Below are 23,251 nucleotides of genomic sequence, written 5' to 3'. Positions count from 1 at the left end.
TCGGCCTGGGGTTCCAATCCTGACCTCATTGCTTCCTGGGGTGTGGCCTTGGGCAAGTTATGTAACTCAACGGGCCTCAGTTTCCACATCTATAGAATGGGGCTAATACTGGGTACCAACCTCATAACATTTGTTAAGATGTGTGTGTGTGTTAGTTGCTCAGTCATGTCCAACTCTTTGCGATCCCATGGGCTCTAGCCCGCCGGGCTCCTCTGTCCGTGGGATTCTCCAGGTAAGAATACTGAAGTGGGTTGCCATTCCCTTCTTTCCAGAGAATCTTCCCAACCCAGGGATCAAACCGGAGTCTCCCGCATTGCAGGCAGATTCTTTGCCATCTGAGCCACCAGCGATCCTTTGTTAGGATGAATACCTGTAAATCACCTAGATAGGCGTCTGAAAGCTATCTACTGAGATGCCGATAGAGCCCTCTGGGGTGTGGTACCCAAGCGGTCTCACAACCTCCTGGGCAGGAGGCAGGTGAGGTGCTGCTCATGGTCCTAGTTGGCTACCCAGGGACCAAGGTCCTGACCTCACAGCCCAGAGTGGCTGCTGTATGCTATCACTGTGAAGGGGTGCTGGGCGTCTCCCAAGCTGAAGATCCACTATCTCCTGTCCCTGACCCTGTAGCAATTCTTTTCTCAGTCAGGCAGGGTTCAGAGCTTTCAGAGAGTCTGCACCCATCCTGAGGCTCTAATTTGATTTGCAGAAATGTCAGCTGTACCCACAAGGAGTAGTCCTTGCTCCATTCTGTCTGAGTTTTGGAAGCTGCCTTCTTCACACCAGCACAGAAAAACAGGTGTCCTGGGCCCCAGACAGCACCCACCCACCCTCTCCAGAAAGGGCTGGCTGGGGTTGGCCAGTCCCAAGGCTGAGCTGTTACCTCCTTCCTTTAGAAGGGCTGAGCCTGCCTGCTTCCACCCCCATCGTAAAGGGCTGCCTCTCCCCCAGGTGAGGAGCTGCTTGACTTTCTGTGGTCCTGGAGCAGCAACAGCAGCGGTGGGGATGATTCATAGGAGGGAGGGCGGCCGTGGAGGGAAGGAGCCTGGGCAGCTCTCTCTGAGCTGGAGGCAGGGGCCAGGCAGTGTGAGGGAGGCCAGTCCCAGGGTCCCTGAGTTCCCAGCGGCTCCTCCCAGTCCCCAAGGCTGCACTCAGCCTGGGCCTGCTGGGACTGGAGAGGAAAGACTCAGAGATCTTCTTACCAGACAGGCTCACAGGGAAGGAAGCAGCTCTGGAGGAAGTGAAGCAAACCAGGAAGGGAAAGCGGCAGGAGTTATGAGAGCCCATCTGGCCTGCTTTATGAAAGCCCTGGGTCCTGGGACAGCAGACTTTCACCTGGGCCAACGTGGTGCTCGTTGTGGCAGTTTCCACCACCCCCTGGCTTGACAGGATTCACCCCAGAGCTAATTTTCCAGTTTCCAAAGCACCAGCCCCTCAGAGGCCCTCTCCCTCCCTCCTCTTATGGCCTTCCTACAAATAACATCAGCCGCAACAGTTTGCTATGTGCCTTCTCTTTCTAAGGGCTTACCCAGCATCCTCTCTCTTACATTTCCAATAACCTCTAAGAGAGAGGCTCCACTATTACTCCCATTTCACAGATCAGGAAACTGAGATTTAGAGAAATGAAATCACTGGCCCAAACCAAAGATTTGAACCCAGGTCAGTCAGTTCTTGCAAGGAGATCAAAGCAGTCAATCTAAAAGAAATCAACCCTGAATATTCATTGGAAGGACTGATGCGGAAACTGAAGCTCCAATACTTTGGCCACCTGATGCGAAGGACTGACTCATTGGAAAAGACCCTGATTCTGGGAAAGACTGAAGGCAGGAGAAGGGGACGACAGAGGATGAGATGGTTGGATGGCATCACCAACTCGATGGACATGAGTTTGAGTAAAGTCTGGAAGCTGGGGATGGACAGGGAGGCCTGGCGTGCTACAGACCATGGGGTCACAAAGAGTCAGACACGACTGAACGAATGAACAACAGTCTGTTCCCAAACCCCTGGGCTCAAGCACCACAGGCCTCTGACATCTTCCTCTACACGTCCTGCCCCCCGCACCCCTCGCATCCCCGAAGAGGGGACCCTGGTGAGACCTATCCCCAGTCCCTAACACCAAAGACTAGACCAACCCACACTCCCCCCAGCCTCTCTCCTCCTCTCTTGGGTGCCAACACTGGTCCCACTGCTGGAATTTTTGAAATCTAATTGCATCTGCATTCTCCCCCAGGGATTCACAATCCACAAGTGATTTCTAACCACAGACACTGGCATTCCCTGTGCCCACGCCACCTTCCAACACCCACCTGCGCGTGCCACACAGACACACGAGCACAAAGGAGGTGCTACCGCCCCGCTGCCGGCTGGGCCTGGGGCAGATGGAGCCCCAGCTGTTTCCAGGCTCCGGTGGGAGGCGGGAGGGAAGTGACTCCAGCCGCTCCACCTGCACCCCACCCCCACCCCCCCGGGGCTTTGAGGGATTCATTTCACAGTAATGAGAATCACAGTACGAATGGTAATAATAGGAATCCGCATTTCCAGTTTGCAAACCGTTTGCATCTCATCACCTCTCGTGACTCTCACAAGCACAAGAGGCAGGTACTTTTCTATTTCCATTTTTCAGGAGCTGTAGAGGGCCTCACGGCTGATTAGAAGCAGAAGCCGGGTCCTAACCCCTTTCTCTCTCCCTGTCAGTTAACGTTCCCTGTCCTGCACTGTAAATCATCATGACATCTCACGGCTACCATGTGTCAAGCATCTATTCTTGCCTAGGTTTGGGCAGCACTTTAAGGTGCTGGTTTTGGGGGATTCGCTGGCAGTCCAGTGCTTAGGACTCTACACTTCTGCTGCAGGGGTGCCAAGTTCAAACCATGGTCCAGGATCTAAGATGCCCGAAGCTGTGTGGCACGGCCAAAACAAATAAATAAAATCAATGTGTCAGTTTTTATAGTCTTTACATTTATGTTCATTGTAAAAATGAGGTGCCTCAGAAATGTTAACGTAGAATGGCAGTCTAAAGATGTTCCTGCAATAGAAGCACATCACTCTAGAAAACTGCATAGGAAGGAAAAGAACAGAGCTTCTAATGGGCTCTTTAGGGAAAGTGGACACCAAGGATAATGCAGAATGCCTTTTCCTTCTCTGCCCCCCACCTCCACCCCTCAAGCACTTTGACCGTTACTGTCAGCTGTTTCTACTGTTGCTGTTGACTATATGTGAGTATATCTGTCTCCCAGGAGCTGTGAGCTCTTCAAGGACAGGGACTGGGACCTTTGCAGCCAGCACCTTGCCTGGCACACCAGAAGGGCCCAGTCAACAATGCCTCCTTCACAAAGGATGAAGGCGCTTGTGCTCACCCCTCCCATCTGATGGAAACAAGAACACAGAATCGAGTCACCCAGGGCTCAAGGTTTATCCACATCAAACACCACTAAGGCGTGAACCCCTCCGTTAGCACCCTCATCAACTCTTCCCTGGCTTCTGCTTGTATGCCTCTAGTGACAGGGTGCTCGCCCCTAATGAGGCAGCTCCTTCTGTACTGGAGGTCTTGGAGCCATCCCTATAACCTCCTTCTACTGATATAAGGCAGGCTCTTGGGTATATGCAGGAGTCACACCTAGTGGGGCACTAAAAGTGTCCCAAGCCAGTGGGGGCAATCAGGGGTGCCACTGCATACCAGTGAGGCTGGCGCCTGCTTGGGCATGCTGCTCGGAGGGCAGGAGGAACTCACCATTCCTGCTTGAGCCAGTTCTGTTTAAGGCAGTGAGCTGAGACTCTAAGTGGTCACAAAGGCTACTACCAAGCCCTGAGACTCCAGTCAGGTAGATTTTGGGTCTGTGCTTCACACAACACACCTGGGAACAATCCTGATCTGTATTCATACATTCATTCACTCCTTATTGGCTATCACTGGCCAGGCACTTGGCTGGCAGCAGGGATGGTGACGCTGTGGGCCACCGCACTGCCTCAGGATCAGAGTTGTTACCTTGCTAATTAGACAGCTAACCGTCACTGAGCGCTTCCTGTGAGACAGGCACTTCCTGTTTACTTCCGTGTAAAGGGCGTAGCATTTCCCACCCAGTCCTAACTCCCAGGAGGGTGATGCGAGTCTGCTGGGCACCCCAGCTCTGAGCACCTGATACAGTCAGTGCCCAGCAAGTGTGAGTTGCTGCCATTTAAATCTCCACAACAGCCACAGCGGCTCCTAGTTTTGGTTGCCCCATTTTGTGCACTGAGAAATTCACACCGCTAGAAGTCGGGTAACTCGTCTGGGGCCACACAGTTCCCAAAAGGCTGAGTCAGGATTTGGATCTGGGCCGTCCAAGATCCCGAAACCTGATTAAGGAATGGGTGCAGAAAAAAAGGAAAAAAAAAAAATCAGAGCTGGAGTCAAAATGCCCACCTAGCTAGAAGCCTGGGGGAACCACTCACCTTTCTCTGCCCCCTTTGTTTATCTTGCGAAGAAGAGGGAGTTTGTCAGCACCTCCTCCCTCGCTGAGACCATGAGCCAAGATAGAGAGGTAGGTGTTTTTTCTAGGGAGGAGGTTGGTGGGAGGTGGGGTAGGGAAACACATTACTGGTAACAAAGGATTGAAACGAACCCAGAATCTTGGTGTGTGTCTAGGAAGTTGTTGCTGTAGGAATCTAGTTTTAGGCTGAAAGGGTCCCAGAAAGCCTGAGATCCCCAAACTCCATTCTCACCCCTCTTCCCCACCACAGGATGTGTGGATATAAAAAGACTCATCACAGTGCCCCGCCCTCCCCCCACGGTGCCAACGAGCCCCAGGTAAGATCCTTGTCCCCCGGCAGTGCAATTTGCTATTAGGCTGGAGAATGGAGATGTGTGAGTATGCGGGGGGGTGGGGTGGGGGGTGGGGTGGGGTGGGGTGGGGGAGTGGGGGGGGTAGGTGGGGGGGGTAGGTGGGGGGGGTAGGTGGGGGGGGTAGGTGGGGGGGGTAGGTGGGGGGGTAGGTGGGGGGAGGGGGGATGGCGGCGGGGGAGGGCGGGTTGGAGGGGTTGATGGTGTCAGGTTATTTGACAAAGTCACACCAAATAAGGGGCGACCAGAAGGGTGAGCCTAGGCTGGAAGCCAGAAGGCTAAATGAAATCAAACATTAATCCCTGCCGTCTATGAAATGGGATCCATCATCCCGGCCCCATAGGTGGTTGTGAGAATTACATGAGTTAATACTTCTTAATTCCTGCAGCACGCGGTGCCTGGCACAGAGCGGGCGTTCAGCAAGACGGGGACCATTGTTGTACAACTGTGTTCTTACACAGTCAAAGCAGAGTCCTTTTCGTTTTAGATACTGGCCTAGGCCCCAGGGGATACCCCAAGGATATTTAAGACAAGGTGGCTTGCCAACCTATGGGGGTGTTGATAGTCTCACCAAAGGAGAACTTGCCACGAAAGTCTTCCCTGGGAGGCGCGGGCCCTCGGTTAGGATTCCCGACCGCCTTCCCCCCGGAGCGTGAGCGCGCCCCCCGCAGGCCATCTCCAGGAACGCCTCTGCTGGGGAGCCCGGGGGGCCCAGTCCCCCCAACCCCTCTCTCCCGCCCTCCCCGGCGGCCACCCTCGGGGGCGAGGCAGCCCGGCGCGTGGGAGGGGACGGCGCGCCATTGGCTTGTGCGCGGAACTGAGAGGAGGGACCAGCTCGGGCCGCCAGACTCGGGCAAACCCCGGCCGCACAGGGCGCCGCGCGCAGTCCAGCCGGCCCTGCCCTGCTCTGCCCCGCGCGGGCGGCGCGATGTGAGGCGCCCGAGGGCCCGAGTCCCCCAGCTCCGCGCAGCGCCGGCGCCAGCAGGCGCTACGAACGTAAGTTCTGCTCCCCGCCGCCGCTTCGGAGCCTCGCACTTTCCCTTCCCGCCGCCAGCCGGCCGGGTGCCTGCGCAGCACAGCCCAGCGGGGCTCTCGCGGCCGCAGGGACCGCCGGGGACAGTGAGGACCCAGTGCGCGCGAGCCGGGCGCCCCAGCGCCTCTCGGCGCCGGCAGGTTCTGCCGGGACCCCGGGGATCTCCGCCCCCACCCCCATCCTCGGCCCTCCCGGGCGCCGTCCCGCAGCCCCTCCTGGTCCTCTCGTTGGCGCTCTCCGCTCGCTGCCCTGTCCTCTGACTCGGTTTCCCTTTCTCCTCCGGCTTCCTCCCTCCTCCGTCTCCTCCCCCCTGGACTGTTGATTCCGCCCTCCGCCTGCCCGTCTCGGGCTCGGGCTCTCTGCTTCGGAGCGAGGGAGAAGCCGAGCGGAAAGCAGTTTCTCCCGCTCTGGGGTCTGACTCGGTCCCCGCGCTCGGTTCTCTGTCCCCTCCCCCGCTCCATCCCCGTCCCCATCCTCCTCTTCCCTCCATTGTTCCCAGGTCCGGGGTGCGCGCGGCGCAAACTTGCGAGACCCTCTCCTCGCCCCCGCTGGGTCGAGGCTGGAGGTGGCGGAGTTCCCGCTGCCCACAAGTCTGGCCGGATCTTCTGGTTCGGGCGGCCGGGGGCGGGGAGCACCGCGGGCGCCCAACAGCCCAGAGCTACCGCCTGGAGCCCCCCGGCTCGCAGACTCGAGCCTCAGAAAGTGGGTGGGTGTCTGGAGCTGGGAGATAAAGGACCCATGGGAGGGGGGAGGAGCCAGACCGAGAGACCCCAGCCTCCCGGGTTGGGAGCAGCGGAGGCGGCAGCCGCGCCTAAGCCCCAGTTGTTGGGAAGGGGGTTAGGGACGCACAGGTGGAAACCGGCGCTCCCCACTCTCCCGAGCCGCGCGCTTAGCGGGACGGGGGCAGAGCTGGGCCATTGTCCTGGCTCTCAGTGGACCGGGGCTGCCAACCCTGGGCCGTGAACTCGCACCCACCCTGGGGGTCCGCAGGGGAGCCGGCAGAACGCCGCGCCCACTCCCCGGCGCCCCCAGCGCGGTGGGGATCTCGCTCGGCCGCGCCCTCCCCCGCCCGGTCCTGGACTCCCGCCGCCCCCGCGAGGCCCCGGGGGAAGCGGGTTTCTACCCGGGAGCGAAGGGGGCGGGGGCGGGAGCCCGGTGGAGGGTGGAGGCCGAGAGCCCCGAGGCTTCTCCCGAGCTCAGAGCCCAGCGCCGACGCCCAAGGCCGCCTCGCCGCCCCACGGGCCCCGCACTTCCTGCTTGATTTCCTTCGGACAAACTTTTCCTGGTGGGGCCCTCCTGCGGGGAGGGCACCGGGGATGCCCGCCCCCACTGAGCGGCCTCTTGGACCTCCAGCCCTGGTGGCCTGTGGGGAGGGGGCTGATACCTTCTCTTCCTCCAGCCCGCAGATACCAGGGACTCCGTCCTCCAGGCAGGTCCATGGCTCTGAGTTGCCACCTGGAAGGAGGTGGTGAGAGGGTTGTTGCAGAGCCAGGAGGGGGCAAAGTCCATTTTTCAGCCTCGTTCCGTTTAGCCCAGGGGGAACGACGATTTTTCTTGTTGGGTTGTTAGCCTAATAAATAAGACCAAGTGTTCTCCAGGCCTCTGTTCCCCCATCTGTAAAATGGGCTCTCTGGCTTCCAAGGTCCCCTCCAGGCCCCATTGTCTTGGGAATCTGCGGCTCCGGCTCGGCTCCTTTTCTGCTCGCTTGCTGTCAGCTTAATACATCCTTCTAAATTTGGAGTGGAGGGCTGAGGCCCAAAGCCCTCCACCCATGCTTGGCTGGTCAGCACCTGCTGGGTCCTCAGCTCAGGCCTGTTCTCTGCAGATCTGTCAATCCTACCCCCACCCCAGGGCCTCCAGCCCCGCTCTCCACTGCCTCCCCGCCGGCAGGATCTGATGGTACTCTCTCCTCTGTCTACTGGAGGAAGGGCTTCCTGGTGCTTGTTGGTCCTGAGGTTGGCATGGGAGGGACAGTGGAGTTAGCAGTGACCTGTGATAGTCACACAGCCCAGAACTGTTCTTTCCTTTCCTTCATTTACTGAACAAAACTGTTAGTGAGGGCTAGGCCAACGTGATTTAATGAACAAAGTGCCAGATATAGTTCTGGGCACTAAGAGACAGCTGTGAACAAAATTGAAAGATTCTTGCCCTTCTGGAGCTGACATGGAGTGGGGGAGGGACAAATAACTGATAAAGTAAATAAGCAAATTATATAGTATATTGAGAGGTGAGGCGAGGGGAAGTTGAGTGTTGAGGCCAAGAGTGGGGTCACCATTTCAAATAGGGTGGTCTCCCTGAGGAGGTGACTTTTCAGCTAAGGTTTTGAGAGAGAGTGAGCTTTGGGGAGAGTTTCAGGGACTAAAGATCTGGCAGAGAACAGCCTGTGCAAAGGCCCTGAGGCTGGAATATGCCTGCTTTTTTTGAGGAACTGTAAGGAGCCAGCGGCTTCTCTAGTGGCTCAGTGGTAAAGAATCTGCCTGCCAATGCAGGAGACCTAAGAACTGTGGGTTCGATCCCTAAGTCAGAAAGATCCCCAGGAGGAGGAAATGGCAACCCACTCCAATATTCTCGCCTGGGAATCCCAAGGACAGAGAAGTCTGGCGGGCTACTGTCCATGGGGTTGCAAAGAGTCAGACAGGACAGAGTGGGGGACCAGGCAGTCAGGAGCTAGTGCAGCTAGGGTAGAGTGAGCGGGTGGAGAAGAGGCAGGCTGAGAGGGGATACGCTCTCCCATTTCACAGATGAAGGAAGTGACGCTCAGAAGTGACATGTGAGTAACCCCAGGGCCTCAGGAGAGGCAGCTGCAGGGGGGGTGCCCAGTGTTCTAACACCAAGCTCATAATATTTTCCTTTCACCCTGCATCGCGACCATTTATTCACAACAGTGGTTGCGCCTCTCGCAGGGCCAGGCCTGGCCAAATGCTGGGGACACGGAGGGGAGCCACCCAGGCTCAGTCCTGGCCCTCCCCGGGTGCTCCCTCCCCACCTGTGGTCAGTACACTCAGGCTGGCATCTTCCTCCTGAGCCAGAGTGACCCGAGTTCCCTCTTGCCACTTCCTTCCTATGGCCCCTCTCCTATAAGCACCCCCGACTCCGCATCCACATGTGGCCGCTCCAGGGAGGCCTGTTCTGAAGCTGATATGGCCAGGGGAGAGACTGAGCAGGGAAGTTGAATTTCCTTGTCTGAAAATAATAGCAACGTGATTTTTGAGCGCTCACCAGAGATCAGCACTGTTTCAGGTGTTTCTGTGCCGCTTCTCATCGGTGGGAGGTGCGTGTCATTATGACAGAGGAGGAAACTGAGGCCGAGATGGTGACACAGGCCCAAGGCCATGCAACTAGTGAGTGATGGAGCAGATGTCAGCACAGGTCTTTTGAGTCATGCCAGAGCCCCACATCCTGGGGAAGGTGGTCGGTTCTGGTCTGTGGTTCTGGCCCATCCAGGCCCCAGGAGAAGTACCGGGACCTTTCTGCTTCCCTCTCCCAACCCACCCAAAGGGCAAATAGCTTTTTGCTTATGAAAAAGTTGGCTCAAAATAGTGGAGCATTTCTTCAGGGAAACTCCCTTTCTCCTCCCCTCCAAGTTTCTGAGCATCTTCAGGGGCACGGGAGATGGGAGGAGTCGGAGGGGCGAGGGATATGTCCACTGCCTTCTCATAAGAACTCGTGGGATCTGGAAGCCAGACTGTCCTGATGACTGGCCCCACAGGGCCTGGAAGCACCAGCTGCCTTTGAGGGCCCTGACGTGGTCACTGGTCCAAGGGGGAGGCTGGCCCATTCCTGGGTTGAAAAGGACGGGAATTCTCCGTGTGTTCTGCCCTTTATGAGGGTAGGGACAGGGATGCCCCTCGCAGTGACTCCTGAGTGGTGCTGGATGGCCATCAAAGGGCTGCCCCCCCACTGTGGCCCCCACCTCCCATGTCCCCTCCTTCTTGCCCCTTGCCTGCCCTGCCCTGGCACCCTCTCCACCACAGCAGGGGATGTTTGTTTTCTTTCTGTCCCTACGGCCTTAGAGATGTTCATGACGAAAATGTGGGCTTTCCTCTGTCCTGGAAATTCTGTAGCTTCAAAAGAAAGAGAACTAATAGAAGGGCAGCAAGAATGTGTGTTTCCAGAGCCAATGAGCGAGGTGCTGGTGGGACTTGGGGGTGGGACAACCTGTGCTGGATTCTTTGCTGGAACTGGAGTGTGGCTGGTGAGTGACAGGGTCTGGAAACCAAGTCAGGAATATCACAGCCAGGAGGGGCCCTGGAAACCACACTTTCATTTTTGAGACGGAGGAAACCGAGTCCCAAGATCGGGCCCCGGCTTACCCTCTCCCACGGGGGCAGAGTCTGTTGTTGACCTCACTTGTCCTGTCTCCCAGCCCAGTGACTCAGGACTCAGCCTTCCAGCTTCTGTCAAAGCCTCTGCTGCCAGCTCCTGTGTTCCTGGAGGTTCTTGGAAATGGGTCATGGAATCCCTTTCTTGACTATCGAGCCTTGTCATGGGGGCAGGTTTATGTCCCTGCGGGATTCGAATCGTGTTTTTTCCTCTCCTCGGCCGGTTCTACTCTGTCGTCGTCGCCCTTGACGCATCCTTAGCCCGGGTGGTGAAGCTGGTACCCAAGAGGTGGATGAGGCGGCCCCGCCCTCCCCTGACTCACCGGCTACTTGTGAGACGAGGCGGGCTGGCCTTTAGAATAACTGCGCTCTGCTCTCGAGGGACACGCTGCAAGGAAGTCCTGCCGCGGAGTACCCTCACCTCGGCTTCTGCCCTTAGCCTGTGTGCACTGAGAAAACCCCCTACCCTGGCGCAAACCTGCACCCCAGAGGCCACCGTGATCGTGGCCGTGATGCGACCCTGCTGGCAGCCCAGTAAGTCAGGCGTTGCCACCGTGTTAACAGTCAAGGGACGGAGGCTCCAGGAGGTCAGTCTGCCCAAAGGCACAGGACTCGTGGGGCAGAGCCCAGACTTGGACCCTTGAGACTGGAGACTCACTCTGCCTGAGGCCCTAACCAAGCGGAGGTTTCGGGGCTGGGGGTCTTTAGACCCCCCTCTTGCCCAAGGGGCTGATGGGGTGCCCTAGGGAAGGACTGCAAGAAGGATGAGGCTGGCTCTGGACCTCCTAGCCCCCGAGGTGCCCTTGCTGGGGCTCTCCCCACCTCCCTTCCCTCTGCCCAGAGCCGGGAGACTCCGGCTCTCACTTCCCCTCTCCTCCGCTGCAGGTTCCAGTCCCCATTTCCAGCTATTTTGTACCAACGTGATAACAGAACAATGGGTCCCCCTGCAGCCCTCCCCAGGTCCTGCCAGAGTCACAGGCCTTCATCCAAGGGAGGCTGGACCCCAGGGCGGGGTTCAGATGCTGGCAACCCGCCAGGGACTTTCAAAGGGAGATGTGATGGGGAAGAAAGCTTAGAGCTCGGTTCTTGTTGGATGTCATGTTCACCACACCACACCCCCAGCCCACACATGGGCATGTGCCCACACACACACACATGAGCTCCTGTCTGAATATCCATTAGGCACCATTAACTTCGTTGGAATTTCAGCTTTGTCACTTAGCCAGAGACACACATGTGCGTAAGTCACTTGGGCCTTAGTTTCTTTATCTGTAATACAGCCATTCTCATCGGGCTCTGGGGGTGAGCGCAGAGTTCCTGGTCTGGAAGTCCTTGTCCACTGCCTCCTTTCCTGGGGTGGATGATAGGGGGGCATTTCTCCTTACAGGTGCGCTGGCCCTCCTGCAGAGGGTCATGTTTGCAAAGGAAGCAGCTTTTGGCTCTGATACTCAGCAGCAGTGACTCCCCACTGAATCACCAGAGGCTTGGCAGCTGCTGGGTGTTTTGGGCCCCCTCCCCTGCCGGTTAGGTTCCTAAGCCAGCCCTCTTGGGGGCATAGTCTCCACGAAGGGGACTGCTCTGCAGTCCATCTGTTTCTATGGAAACCAGGCTTCCCGGGAAGGCTCTGGGGGGGGTTGGAAGAGAGGTCCTGCAAGACTGGCATGGGAGTGATGCCCCAGCCCCACGGATCTGCTGTGGGGGCAGGGCCTGGACAGATGCCCCGTTAGTGTTGTTCATTGCTGTCCTTTGTGGAGCACCAGGGGCCAGGCCCCTCCACTGCCTTTTCTCAGTCTGTCTAATCAAAACTCGGTGAGCTAAGAATTCGTTCTGTGGTTTCACAAATGAGGAGGCTTGGAGAGGTTAGGTAACTTTCCTGACATCACAGAACAATTGAGAGAAAGGGTTGGGGGTTTGAACCCACGTTTGCCCAATCATTAAGTATACACCCACCCTCCCATCCCCACCCTCGATCCTTGTAACACCCCCCCACAACACTCCCCGCCCCAATGAGCCCTTCTCTTTTGGTGCAGTCTCTGGGGCATTGCTCAGCCTCTGTCCCGTCACAGCCCCTTCCGTCTTTCAGGCTCTGGGAGCTCTTTGCAGGTGTTCTTTTGGATAAGGAAGGAGGAAGGGCCTACAGGGGGTCTGATCTTGGCCAGCAGGGGGCCTCAAAACCCTTCCCCCCAACTTTTGCCACAAATTTTTGTTGAGCTCTTCCCACACCCCCGAGCTGTCCAGGCCCCGTGAGCAAAACCATCAGTAAGCCCTGCACTGTGGCATTCCCCTCCAGATGGCTGCGGCTTTCTGAGGTCCGGGGAGTGGGGTCTCATCCTGCGCTCTCATCCAATCTCCACCCATTTCCTGGGCACCCCAGATGCCAGGGAAAACCCCTGCCACTCTTGGGGAGTCTTCAGCACCCCTGACCTGCTTGCCCAAGGCTGCCTGGCTGGAGGAGGTGCCAGATTGAAACCCAGCTCTGCCTGACCACAGAGTCCCTTCCCTGCCCTTTCTGTGTCAGCAGCTCAGGCATGGGCCGGGGCAGCGCCTGCCCGCCCTGGGCCTCAGCTCTCTGCCTTGTCCTGCCAGTGTTTGGATCAGAGCCTCCCCTTGGGCCCTGCCAGCTCAGAGAGTGATCCTGAGTCTTCTGGGTGGGGTGAGGGAGGCCTGCTTGCCTTGGCCCCACTGTCTGGTCTTCGTCTGTGCCGTTGAGTATCTCTGTGTCCGGGGGCCCGCGGGACAGTTCTCAGGTGGGGAGATTACCAGCTCTACCTTCAGATCGCTGGGTCCTGGGGAGGCCAACTGGCCCTGAAATGCTGAAGGATGGGCCGGAAGTGGCCTGTGGCCGCCACTGAGGGTTGAGAGCAGCGAGGGCACTGTGCCCTAGGCAGGTGCCCTGGAGGAGGGGTGCTGCAAAGCCCTTGAGGAGCCGGGGACCTTGGGGTGGGAGGAGCAGAGGGCAGTGGTTCAGACAGGGGAACAACTGTTTGAAGGCCCGTGATTTGCTGGTTTATTGGGAATTGAGCTCAGAGAAGCTGGCTGGGGGCAGCATGCAAAAGGTCATGAACGCTGGGTCTGGGGACTGCAAGCTGAATTTCCCCTTCTCCTCGCCTGGCTGGTGGAGAGGCAGCCCTCCTCCCGCCCCTCTCTCACTTGCCTTGGGCAGCCTGGCACCCCCCGGCGGAGCCCTAGGGGCCCTTCAGGAGGCAGCAGGGCCTGGGAACGGAAGCTTGACAGCTGTGACAGGCAGGCTTTTTCCACTTGCACGCCTGGGTGAGGAAAGAGGAGGTGGAGGAGCTCAGCCTGGCCTGGCCCTGGGCAGGGAGGAAGGACGATTTGCTGTTGGCACCTGCCCGTACATACTCCCTCCCTCCCCCACACTTCGGCAGAGTGCCCCTTCTCATTAGCACAGGGGCAGAAACTGGGAGAGCTGCAGCGCCTTACAGAAGCAGGATTCGAACCCAGGTCTGGCTGTCCCAAAGCCAGTATCCAGCTGGGGTGCAGCGAGGGAGCGGGGGACACTCCCTCCATCCTCTTAGGTTAAAGTCTCCTAAAAAAGACATCTGGAGAGGCCTTGAAAGGGAGGACAATTCCCAAGTAGATGGCGGTGTGTGGGGTCGTCTCTGGATTGGATGCTTAAGGATTGGTGAGAGCTGCCCACCTGCCCTCCCTGGGGGGACAGGACCTGGTCCTGGGGTGAAAGAGCCCCAGGACTCAGTGCTCAGAGAAGTTAGCTCCATAGGGCCGGCCGGCTGCTGGGGACCTTGCTCCCTGGAGATAAAGTTCAGGATCTCACTTTCTGTGGGAGGCTGCAGGGCCTGTTGTCGGTGGTGAGCTCACTGCCAGGGCTGGGCCCTGGACTCCAGGGGTAGCGACAGTGGGTCCCCTCTGCCCAGTTGCCTGACAGCAGTGTCTGTGGATAATGCTGGACTTCTGATAGTGCCCAGGACGCTGTGACCACCCCCCCCCCCCACCCCGGCCGTCCGTACCAGCCCTGGGCCTGTGGTGCCAAGGGAAGCACTGTGCTGTGTTGATGGGGAGGGCACAGGGGATCAGAGGAAGGCAGCCAACCCTCCCAGCAGGGATCGTTGACCTGGCCTGGAGCGGCAGCCTTAGGCGATGGGATTGAGATCTTGGGGCTTTGTCCAGCGGGTGGAGATGTTAGGAAATGCTAGTTCGGCCATTCTCCTGATCCTCCCTGGTCTCCATCTGAGCCCTTGCCGCATAGGGGGGCATGGGGAGGAGGGGTGTCTGTGTATCAGTGCCCATCTCAGCCGAGCACTTGGCGTGGGCCCGGCACTGCCCTATGCTCTCCCCATGCGTGTTTTCTCACAGCATTCCGGTGAGGGAAGACCTTTGGCTTTCACAGCTGCAGATGGGGCCTCAGAAAGGTTAAGTGACTTGCCCACAGGCACACAGCTAAGAAGTGGTAGACCTGGGCTTTGAACTCCGGAGAGTACGGCTTTGGCAGCTAAGCTCTTCCGGCTTTAGCAGTTAGCTGGCCCTTTACAAATTACTTTCTGGCCATTATTTTGCCTCCTTTGACTAGCCCTAGGGAAGATGTAAGGATTCTTGTTTCCATTTCACAGATGAGAACACTGGGGCTCAGAGAAGCAACTTGCTCTGATTGGTGGCTGACAGATCAGCTTCCCCACCCCCACCCAGGCTGTAAGTTACTTAAGGGCAGAGGCCGGGTGCCACCACCCCCCGTGCCTGGCTCACAGCTAAACCTCACTAAACGCACTTCTTTCATGTAAACATGCAGGTGCTCTGCTGTGTGCTGGGACCAAGCTTCCCTTTTTGCCCCTGGATCTCTAGGAGCTGAGAATTACGGCTCCATTTCACAGATGGGGAAAACCGAGGCTCAGAGCTACGTGACTTGTCCACACAGCTAGTAACAGGCACAGCAGGACTGAGTCAGGCAGCCTGGCCGGTCTGGGTGAGAAGGGTTAAAATGCCAGGGAGACCTATATGAAGGGCCAAAGTCAAGTTTGAGAACAGCTGATGCTGGGGAGAACGTGAAGGAACAGGAATACGCATGCATTGTGGGGAAACGTAAACGGTTTCCTGCTTTGGAACGCAGTCTGGCACTTTCTCCTAAAGTTGACTGTAGATTTACTGTATGTTGTAATTCAATATAATCCCACGCCCAAGCATTTACTTTAGAGAAATGAAAACTCATGGTCACCCCCGAACCTGCACACGAATGTTTGTGGCAGTTCTATTCTCAACGGTCACACTCTGGAACAACTCAGATGTCCGTCAGTGAGTGAGTGACGGGGGAAATGAACTGGTAGTTGGCATCTGGGAATACCACTCTCCTGCCAAGGGGAAGGGACCGTCCATACGCACAGTGTGGATGGGTCTCAAAGGCACGATGCTGGATGAAGGAAGGAAGCAGGTCTCCGAGGTTATATACTGTATGATTCCATTTATGTAACACGTGTGCACAAACAGAACTATGGCGACAGATGCCAGATAACAGATGGGTGGTTGCCAGGGGTTAGGGCGAGGGGAGGGTCCTGATGTGGACGGGGTGGTTACCTGTCCTTGCGCTACGATTCTTAGCACTACAGACCACAGAGAAGGTCCATTTTGCTGTATGCAAATAAACAAAAGACCAAAGGGGAGGCTGGAAGCGGAAGGGTGGCTGCCAGGTGCTTCCTTGGTGGAGGGCTGGGTGGGGGCCAGGCCTGGGCTGTTCCTCCCAGTGGCTCACTGACTCCTGTGGGCAGCCTCCAGCGGTCCATCTGGCATCAGGAAGGATGCAAGTCTAATTATACCTTCTACCTGGATCTCCAAGAAGGTGGTGGAAAGTGACTGAGCTGTGACAGTGCCTGGGCCAGCTCCCCCCGCCGTCCCGCCCCGAGGAGCCCAGTTACACCCTGGCTCCCCTCTGACTGGCACTGGGCATTGGGCTGCCTTCCAGGTCACCGCCAGTTGCCGCCATCCACTCCCCGAGCACGTGTATACACGGGAGGGAAGAGCATATCTGCCCTCTTCTTACAGATGAGGCGCTAGGCTGCGGGGCTTAGGAGGGCTGCTGGGTCTGGATATCACTCACAAAAGACCTCCAGTCAAAAGCAGGGACATTACTTTGTCAACAAAGGTCCATCTAGTCAAGGCTATGGTTTTTCCAGGGGTCATGTATGGATGTGAGAGTTGGACTGTGAAGAAAGCTGAGCACCAAAGAATTGATGCTTTTGAACTGTGGTGTTGGAGAAGACTCTAGAGTCCCTTGGACTGCGGGGAGATCCAACCAGTCCATTCTAAAGGAAATCAGTCCTGGATGTTCATTGGAAGGGCTGATGCTGAAGCTGAAACTCCAGTACTTTGGCCACCTAATGAGGAGAGCTGACTCACTGGAAAAGACCCTCATGCTAGGAGGGATTGAGGGCAGGAGGAGAAGGGGATGACAGAGGATGAGATGGCTGGATGGCATCACCGACTCAATGAACATGGGTTTGGGTGGACTCCAGGAGTTGGTGATGGACAGGGAGGTCTGGTGGGCTGCGGTTCATGGAGTCGCAAGAGTCAGAAACGACTGAGCGATTGAACTGAAACTGGATGACCATTATCTCCAGACTCGGGGTTGGTGTGCGCCATGCCCAGTTCATCCGGTCTAAAGCCACAGTATCTGAATATCCTGCCATTTGAGTCTTTGTTCTGATATTTGTTTTCTGGGCGCTTTATTTTGTTCTGAGACACCGGGAGGCTGGAGGACTGGAGGTGACCTGGGGATATGTCTGTGTCCTCCCTCTGGAAGCCCTGGCTGTGGCTGGGAGGCTGAGACATTTGCTGGGGCCGCAAGACAGGAAGACCTGCGTCTGAGGCCTGGTCAGGGACGTCTGGCAAGCCCACCTCGGGTCCCTGGTGGAGACACAGGCAACTTCTGAGCCTTGTCGGTTTTCGGGGGGTGGTTCTCCTGCCCTGCTGGAGTTACTGTGGGTGGGAATGAGGTGCAGGAATGTGGGAGGCACCCAGCGTGGGTGGGGCACCTACTCGGGTGGGGGCTGCTTCCATTTTTTTAACCTGGTCTCTGTTGAACTTCATTGAACTTGGCTTCCTCATCTGTAGAATGGGTACAAGCGGTACCCATCTAGCAGGATGGCTGTGGTCACAGGAGGCCAACTTCTGGACACCTTGACCTCATTGTGACTTACACTGTTGTCTCCGCATAGATTTTGTGCTGACTGAAGGTGAGGACGGCCACTCAACCCATCTCAGTGTCTCCATCGCCCGGCACACAGTAGGTGCTCAAGATCCGGCCGGAGGTGGAGCTGGGGGAGGCTGGCGACTGGGGGCCTTCGCGGCTTATGGGCGGTGGGTGGGGAGAGCAGGGAGAGGCAAGGCCAGACTGCTGCCCCCGAGCCCGGCCAGCCCTCCTGGCCGGCCCTCCTCTGGCTTGGCTGGGTCCTGGGGTCCCCCCTCCCCTTCTTTCCAGTGCTGGTAGGCTGAGTGGAGGTTGTCTGGGAGTGTGGGTGGGTGGGTGGGAGGGCTTGCTGGGCAGTAGGAATTGTCTGGGCAAAAATTCAGTGGGGGCCTGGACCCCAGCACTCAGGACCCCTACCCAGGCTTGGGCAGACCCTTCCCTTTTTTGGCAAGGCTGACCCAGGCCCCAGTTAACTCCCTGCATCCAAGAATCTTTGGGTCTGGTCTCCATCTAGGCCTGAATGCCTAGTCCTAGGCCTGCACTTCCCCTAGGACTGTCTGTAAGGCTTCCTGCAGCCTGGTCACTGGGGGTAGGCCACATCCATTTAGGCCAGACGGGCTGATAGAGCTAGAAGGCCTTAAGACCATCTGCTCTAACCCGTTTTACAGATGAGGAAGCTGAGGCCAGGACAGGGCAGTGAGTTGCCCATTTCATCGCACAGCTGGGTGATTAGGGAGCCCAGAACTAAGCCCAGGCCCTCAGAGTCCTCCTCTGGTGACCACCTGCTGCCCCAGGCTGACGGGGACGCCTCCCCCAGGCCCCAGGCTGGGTCTGGCTGCCTTCTGAGATCTGGATGCTGGTCAAGGTCGGTGGCTGAGACTGGTGTCTCCCTGCAGCTCTGCTGCAGAGGCCGGGCTCCAGGACAAGATGGCAGCCAAGCAGCCCCCGCCTCTCATGAAGAAGCACAGCCAGACGGACCTCGTGAGCCGCCTGAAGACCCGCAAGATCCTCGGCGTGGGTGGGGAGGACGACGACGGGGAGGTCCACCGCTCCAAGGTGGGCCGGGGTCGGAGGAGGGGCCTTGAACCAACCACACATGGGGGTCTGCCTCTGAGCACCAATTTGAGGAGGCGGATCTGGCCCACTGTTTGGAGAGAAGAGTAGCTGCGACCCATATAGCTGCAGGGGGCCCCCAGATTCAGCTCATACTTTCTGGAAATGTAATGGATATGTCAGAGGAATAGCAGCAATAAGGAAAACGGATGGTTGGAATTAGTTGAGTGCTGATTATTTGCTTGTTATGGCACCAGCTGCTCTATAAGCATTATTTAATCTTCCTGTTAGCCCTCGGAGATGTAGGTTCAGTTATTAACCCATTTTATGGATGAGGAAAACTGAGGCTCAGAGCGATTAAAGACTTGCCCAGGACCACACCAATAAATGGTAGAGCCAGGCTTCAAGTCCGCAGCGGGCAGATGCCTGAACTCACATTTCTCAGCCCCCATATTTTCAGCTTCCCCTGGGCCCTGGTATCGAGAGGAGGTAGAGAGTGGCTTCAGTGTGACCCTCCCAGCCTAGGTGACTCTGGCTAAGCAGAGGCACCCAGGTGGGTTCCTGGGCATCTGGCAGGCCCTGGGAGGTAGGGAGTGAACTGGGCAGACAGTGCTGCCTTCTGACCCCTCTCTGTCCACAGATCAGCCAGGTCTTAGGCAATGAGATCAAGTTTGCTGTTCGAGAGCCTTTGGGGCTCAGGTGAGCATTGACTTGTGAGTGTTGGTTGGGGGCAAGGCTGTGGGGAGGCGCCCTGTGTAGTCTTGTCCTTGGTTCCCTCCTCCAGACCGGTGTCTTGCCTGGAGAGGGGAGGGTCTGGGCTGGGGCCTGGGGGTGGCAGCGAGGGCTCTGCCTCTGACCTTCCTCTCCGCGTCTCCCCCCAGAGTCTGGCAGTTTGTCTCCGCTGTGCTCTTCTCCGGCATTGCCATCATGGTGAGTGGGACCCGGCGCCCTCCCCTGCCCCGGGACCCCCTGCTGCCGCTCCCCACAGGGCCACTGGGCCATCATACTGGCGCCTCTGCTGTCCAGGCCCTCTGGCCGCCTCCCTGACCTGTGCGGATGCTCATCCCCCCTGTGCCCTGCCCTAGAGCATCCGAGGTCCCCTGGTCCACGGTCCCGACTCTGTCCTTGGAACCTGAGATCTCTGCTGCCATGGACGGGGTGGGGGCAGTCAGGGTCCTGGCCCTGGGCTGCTGCTGGGGAAAGAAGGGAGATGACCAAAGGCAAGGTTCCACAGGGAGCCCCTCACCCCGAGCCTCCCGCCCGCTGTCCGCAGGCCCTTGCCTTTCCCGACCAGCTCTACGATGCGGTCTTCGACGGAGCGCAGGTGACCAGCAAGACCCCCATCCGCCTCTATGGCGGTGCCCTCCTCAGTGAGTATTGCTGGGCGGGCGCTGGGAAGGTGATGAGCAACTGGGGCGGGGCGTGGAGGGCGAGGGAAACCTGGGGGGCCTTTCTTTTCTTTGTGCTGGCGCTCCGCTTCCCCTTCAGCTGCCGGGTCTGTCTCTGCTGGGTGTGTGCTGCCATCTTGCGGCCACTGGTGGACCATCGCCCGTGGTTTGGGGCTGTTCTTAACCATCATCTGAGACAAAGCACTTACTGAGCGCTTGCTGTGTGCAGTGCTTCCCCAGGGCACTGGGATCGAGAGAGGAAGGCAGCCCAGGCTCCGCCCTCCAGGGTCTCACAGCCTAGAAGAGGAGGCGAAATCAGCACAGCGTCTGTAAAACCCTCGCCACTTCTAGAAGTGCCTGTTAGGAAACTGAATGACGTTTAAAACCCAGCGCCTGTGGTGTCCCTCCGCGTCGCCAAAACTTTCTATGGCTCCCTATTACCTGCAGGCTAAAGTCCCAGTCTGATGTTCAGGGTTATCTGTGGGGTGCAATCCAGCCTCCCTTCCAAAATCTCCCTGCCTGTGAGCGGGGGCAGGGGATGCCTGGGGTCCTGGCTACCTGCCTGTGAGCGGGGGCAGGGGATGCCTGGGGTCCTGGCTACTTTGCCCAAGGGAAGAGGAGCGACCCCTTGCCCCCATCTCACGGGGCGGGGATCAGGCTGCCCCGCGCCGAGTCGCTCCTTGTCCTTCCCCCCAGGCATCTCCCTGATCATGTGGAATGCTCTCTACACGGCCGAGAAGGTCATCATCCGATGGACTCTGCTCACTGAAGCCTGCTACTTCTCGGTCCAGTTCTTGGGTGAGTCCTGAGCTGGACAGCTGTGGGGTGTGGGGGGGTGATGGCGGGTTGCTGATGGGGTGCCGGTAGCTTGGACCCTGACCTCCCAGCTCTTGCCACTTGATTTCCGGGAAGTGATGAAAACCTGTGTGAGGGGGAGGGACTCATGTGGCTGCGTTTACCTGTGTGCCCGCACACCTGTGCCCGCACGGCTGACGTGTGCCTGTACCCTCCTGAATGCACATCCGTGCACCCACCACCCTCTGCTCCCTTGTGTCCCCAGCACAGGGGGGGACAACACACGCCCAGCTGTGCCCACGTGCTCGCCCCCGTCCCTGCCACGTGGGGGACTCACAGCAGACGTACCTGTGGGGTTGGGTGGCTGGCCGGACGCCCCAGCTCAGGACGAGGGTGAGGTCAGCCAGGCAGCTGCCCCGGGGCCCCTGGCATCCCGTGCTGGGGGGTGAGGAACAGCGCTCCTGACCCCTGTGCCCTCCCGCCTCTCTCCCAGTGGTCACTGCCACGCTAGCCGAGACGGGGCTCGTGTCTGAGGGGATCCTGCTGCTGCTGGCCAGCCGCCTCCTTTTTGTCGCCATCAGCGTTTACTACTATTACCAAGTCGGCCGAAAACCCAAGAAGGTGTAGCCACCCGCCGGGCCAGGGGCCCCTCTGGGGCAGGGAGGCCCTGGGACCACCCTCGGGTCCCCTTTGGTTCTGGAAGGCAGTAAGCACCCTGCCCTGGGCAGGCAGGGCGGGTGCCTCCCCCTTCCTCCCTGGATGCTGTGATCTCTCGGGCCCTCAGGGCTGGGGAGGGAATGGGGTCCCTCTACCCCGTCCTGCCCCCTGCACGGTGACGCCTCCTTCTTATGGGTCTCCCGGCCTCTGGATCCCCCTGGACAGAAGCTCACGGGAAAGCTTGAGTCACGGGCCTCTGGCCGGGCCAGGCCCCTTCTTCCCCTATCATGAGACCCTTCTTTCTTGAGAGGCTGTGGACTGCCTCCCTGTCCGTCCCCCGCACCCCCCAGCCAACGATGCCCAAGCAGCCAGACTTGACTCCCGCCCCTGCTTGGAAAACCCAAGACCTCGACCCTGGGCCCCTTTCCTTCCATGCAGGCCCTCTCCACACACAGGGGCCTCTGTGCCCCCTAAACACCCAGCACAACTGTGGGCTGGCAGGGAGCCCTGTGGGGGCTGCCTTTGATCCAGCACCTCCCTTTCCGCCTCCTTGGGGTAGCGGGGCCCTGTTCTCAGCCCCGGCCTCACTCTTGGCTTCTCTGCCTTGGCCCCAGCTCGTGGAGGCCCCTTCCCTGCCCCTGGCCCCAGGCCGACCCTGACAGATGAACACCCAGGTAACCCCAGATGAAGGCCACCTGTCAGTGATGGGGCTTGGGGATCAGACAGAGAGAAAAGCATTTCCTCCTCACTTGGGCATGTCCTCTGGGGTCTGCGGCACACCTGACTCAGCCCCCTCGTCCACCTTCCCCCTTCCCCAGCGTGCTGCCCTTTGGCTTTCTGTCCTGGGTTTGCCACCGAGGCCCGGCTGTGTGTGTGACTGGGTAACCTTCAAAGCTCAGCAAGGCAAAAAGAAACAGTTCAGCAGGCCGCCTCCACTCACACCCATCTCCCGCAGTGCCCCAGAGGGGCTGAGCCCCCTGCAGGCCCAGCACCGTTGTGCCCACCGCCCACCACGTGTCCCTCACCTGACGCCCTCCTTCGCTCCATCACACGGGGATTGGTGGCCCCGTGTCCTGGGGACGCGTGTGCAGGGAAGCAGGCTGGGCCCCAGACTTGCCTCCTGTCTCAGCACTGTGTTGAAGGGGCAGAGTGGTTGGTCCTGAGGTGTAGCCCAGCTCCAGCTGCTGCCACAGAGGGGGCCCCCCACCCCTGACCCTGGGCCTCACTGCCCTCCCCCACGCCCACAGCTGTCCCATTGGCCACAAACCCGGCCGCATGGCCTTTGCCCAGTGGTGCCATCGCTGTTAACTGAGGCCTGCCCGGCAGGTCAGGAGTCCAAGGCTGCTGACTGCGGCTGAGGGCAGGGGAAGCGGGACCCTGAGGATGGGCCGTTCCCGCCTGGCCTCCGTCTCTTGGGCTGAGGTTCTAGTCTCTCTGTAGAATCCTGTCCACCCGCCCCCACCCCTCCACCGAGTCCCAGGCAGACCCGGAGCCAGTGCAGCCTTTGGGAGGAGGTGATGGTGGCTGGTGGGCCATGCCCCCCGGCCTCACTGTGTCGAAGCTGACCCATGCTTTTTGAGGCCTGGCTAATGCGCCAGCAAGTGATGGACGGTTTGTCCTAAGAACCAGCTGCTGAGCAGGGGAGGGAGGCTGGCATGGAAGGGGGAAGTATGGGTGCCAGAGCAGGGCCAGGCCGGGCCGGCCAAGCTGGGGTGGGTGGCACGGCCTTGGCTCCAGAGAGGGTGGACGAGGACCCGCAGGGACGGCGCTGTCCGTCCTAAGAGTTCGAAAAGATCAACCAAGATGGCCCTACTCGGTTCACTCCCGCCAAGCTCCTGCCCTGGCCCCAGCCTCCTCTGTCCCCACCTCCAGTCAAGACCACCGTTCCTCACGGTCACTATTTATTCTTCGTTCCTTTTCCTTTTTGTAAGAAACAGTCACAAAAACCAGTGCAAAACCATCAGTGTGGGCGTCCTGTTTTATATTACAAAAACTCCTCTTGATAGATAATATAAAAAAGGGAGGCTCAGGGGGGAT

At 58.5% G+C, this 23,251-nt stretch overlaps 1 protein-coding gene across 1 annotated transcript; it reads left to right on the top strand.

Moving 5' to 3' along the window:
* The first annotated feature begins 5,686 nt into the window (after positions 1–5,686).
* TP53I11 (tumor protein p53 inducible protein 11) lies at positions 5,687–23,149 on the top strand. Its single transcript, XM_052652771.1, has 8 exons — positions 5,687–5,812; positions 17,350–17,417; positions 18,218–18,377; positions 19,015–19,073; positions 19,256–19,304; positions 19,648–19,744; positions 20,459–20,560; positions 21,051–23,149. Exons 3-8 carry the CDS (start codon positions 18,249–18,251, stop codon positions 21,182–21,184), a joined length of 570 nt encoding a protein of 189 aa, XP_052508731.1. The 5' UTR covers positions 5,687–5,812; positions 17,350–17,417; positions 18,218–18,248; the 3' UTR covers positions 21,185–23,149.
* Positions 23,150–23,251: the final 102 nt, after the last annotated feature.

This window comes from Budorcas taxicolor, chromosome 15 (assembly GCF_023091745.1).
Source record: "Budorcas taxicolor isolate Tak-1 chromosome 15, Takin1.1, whole genome shotgun sequence".
Classification (NCBI taxonomy): Eukaryota; Metazoa; Chordata; class Mammalia; order Artiodactyla; family Bovidae; genus Budorcas; species Budorcas taxicolor.
The sequence above is the reverse complement of the archived record's forward strand: the minus strand, read 5'-3'. Positions and strand labels throughout refer to the sequence as shown.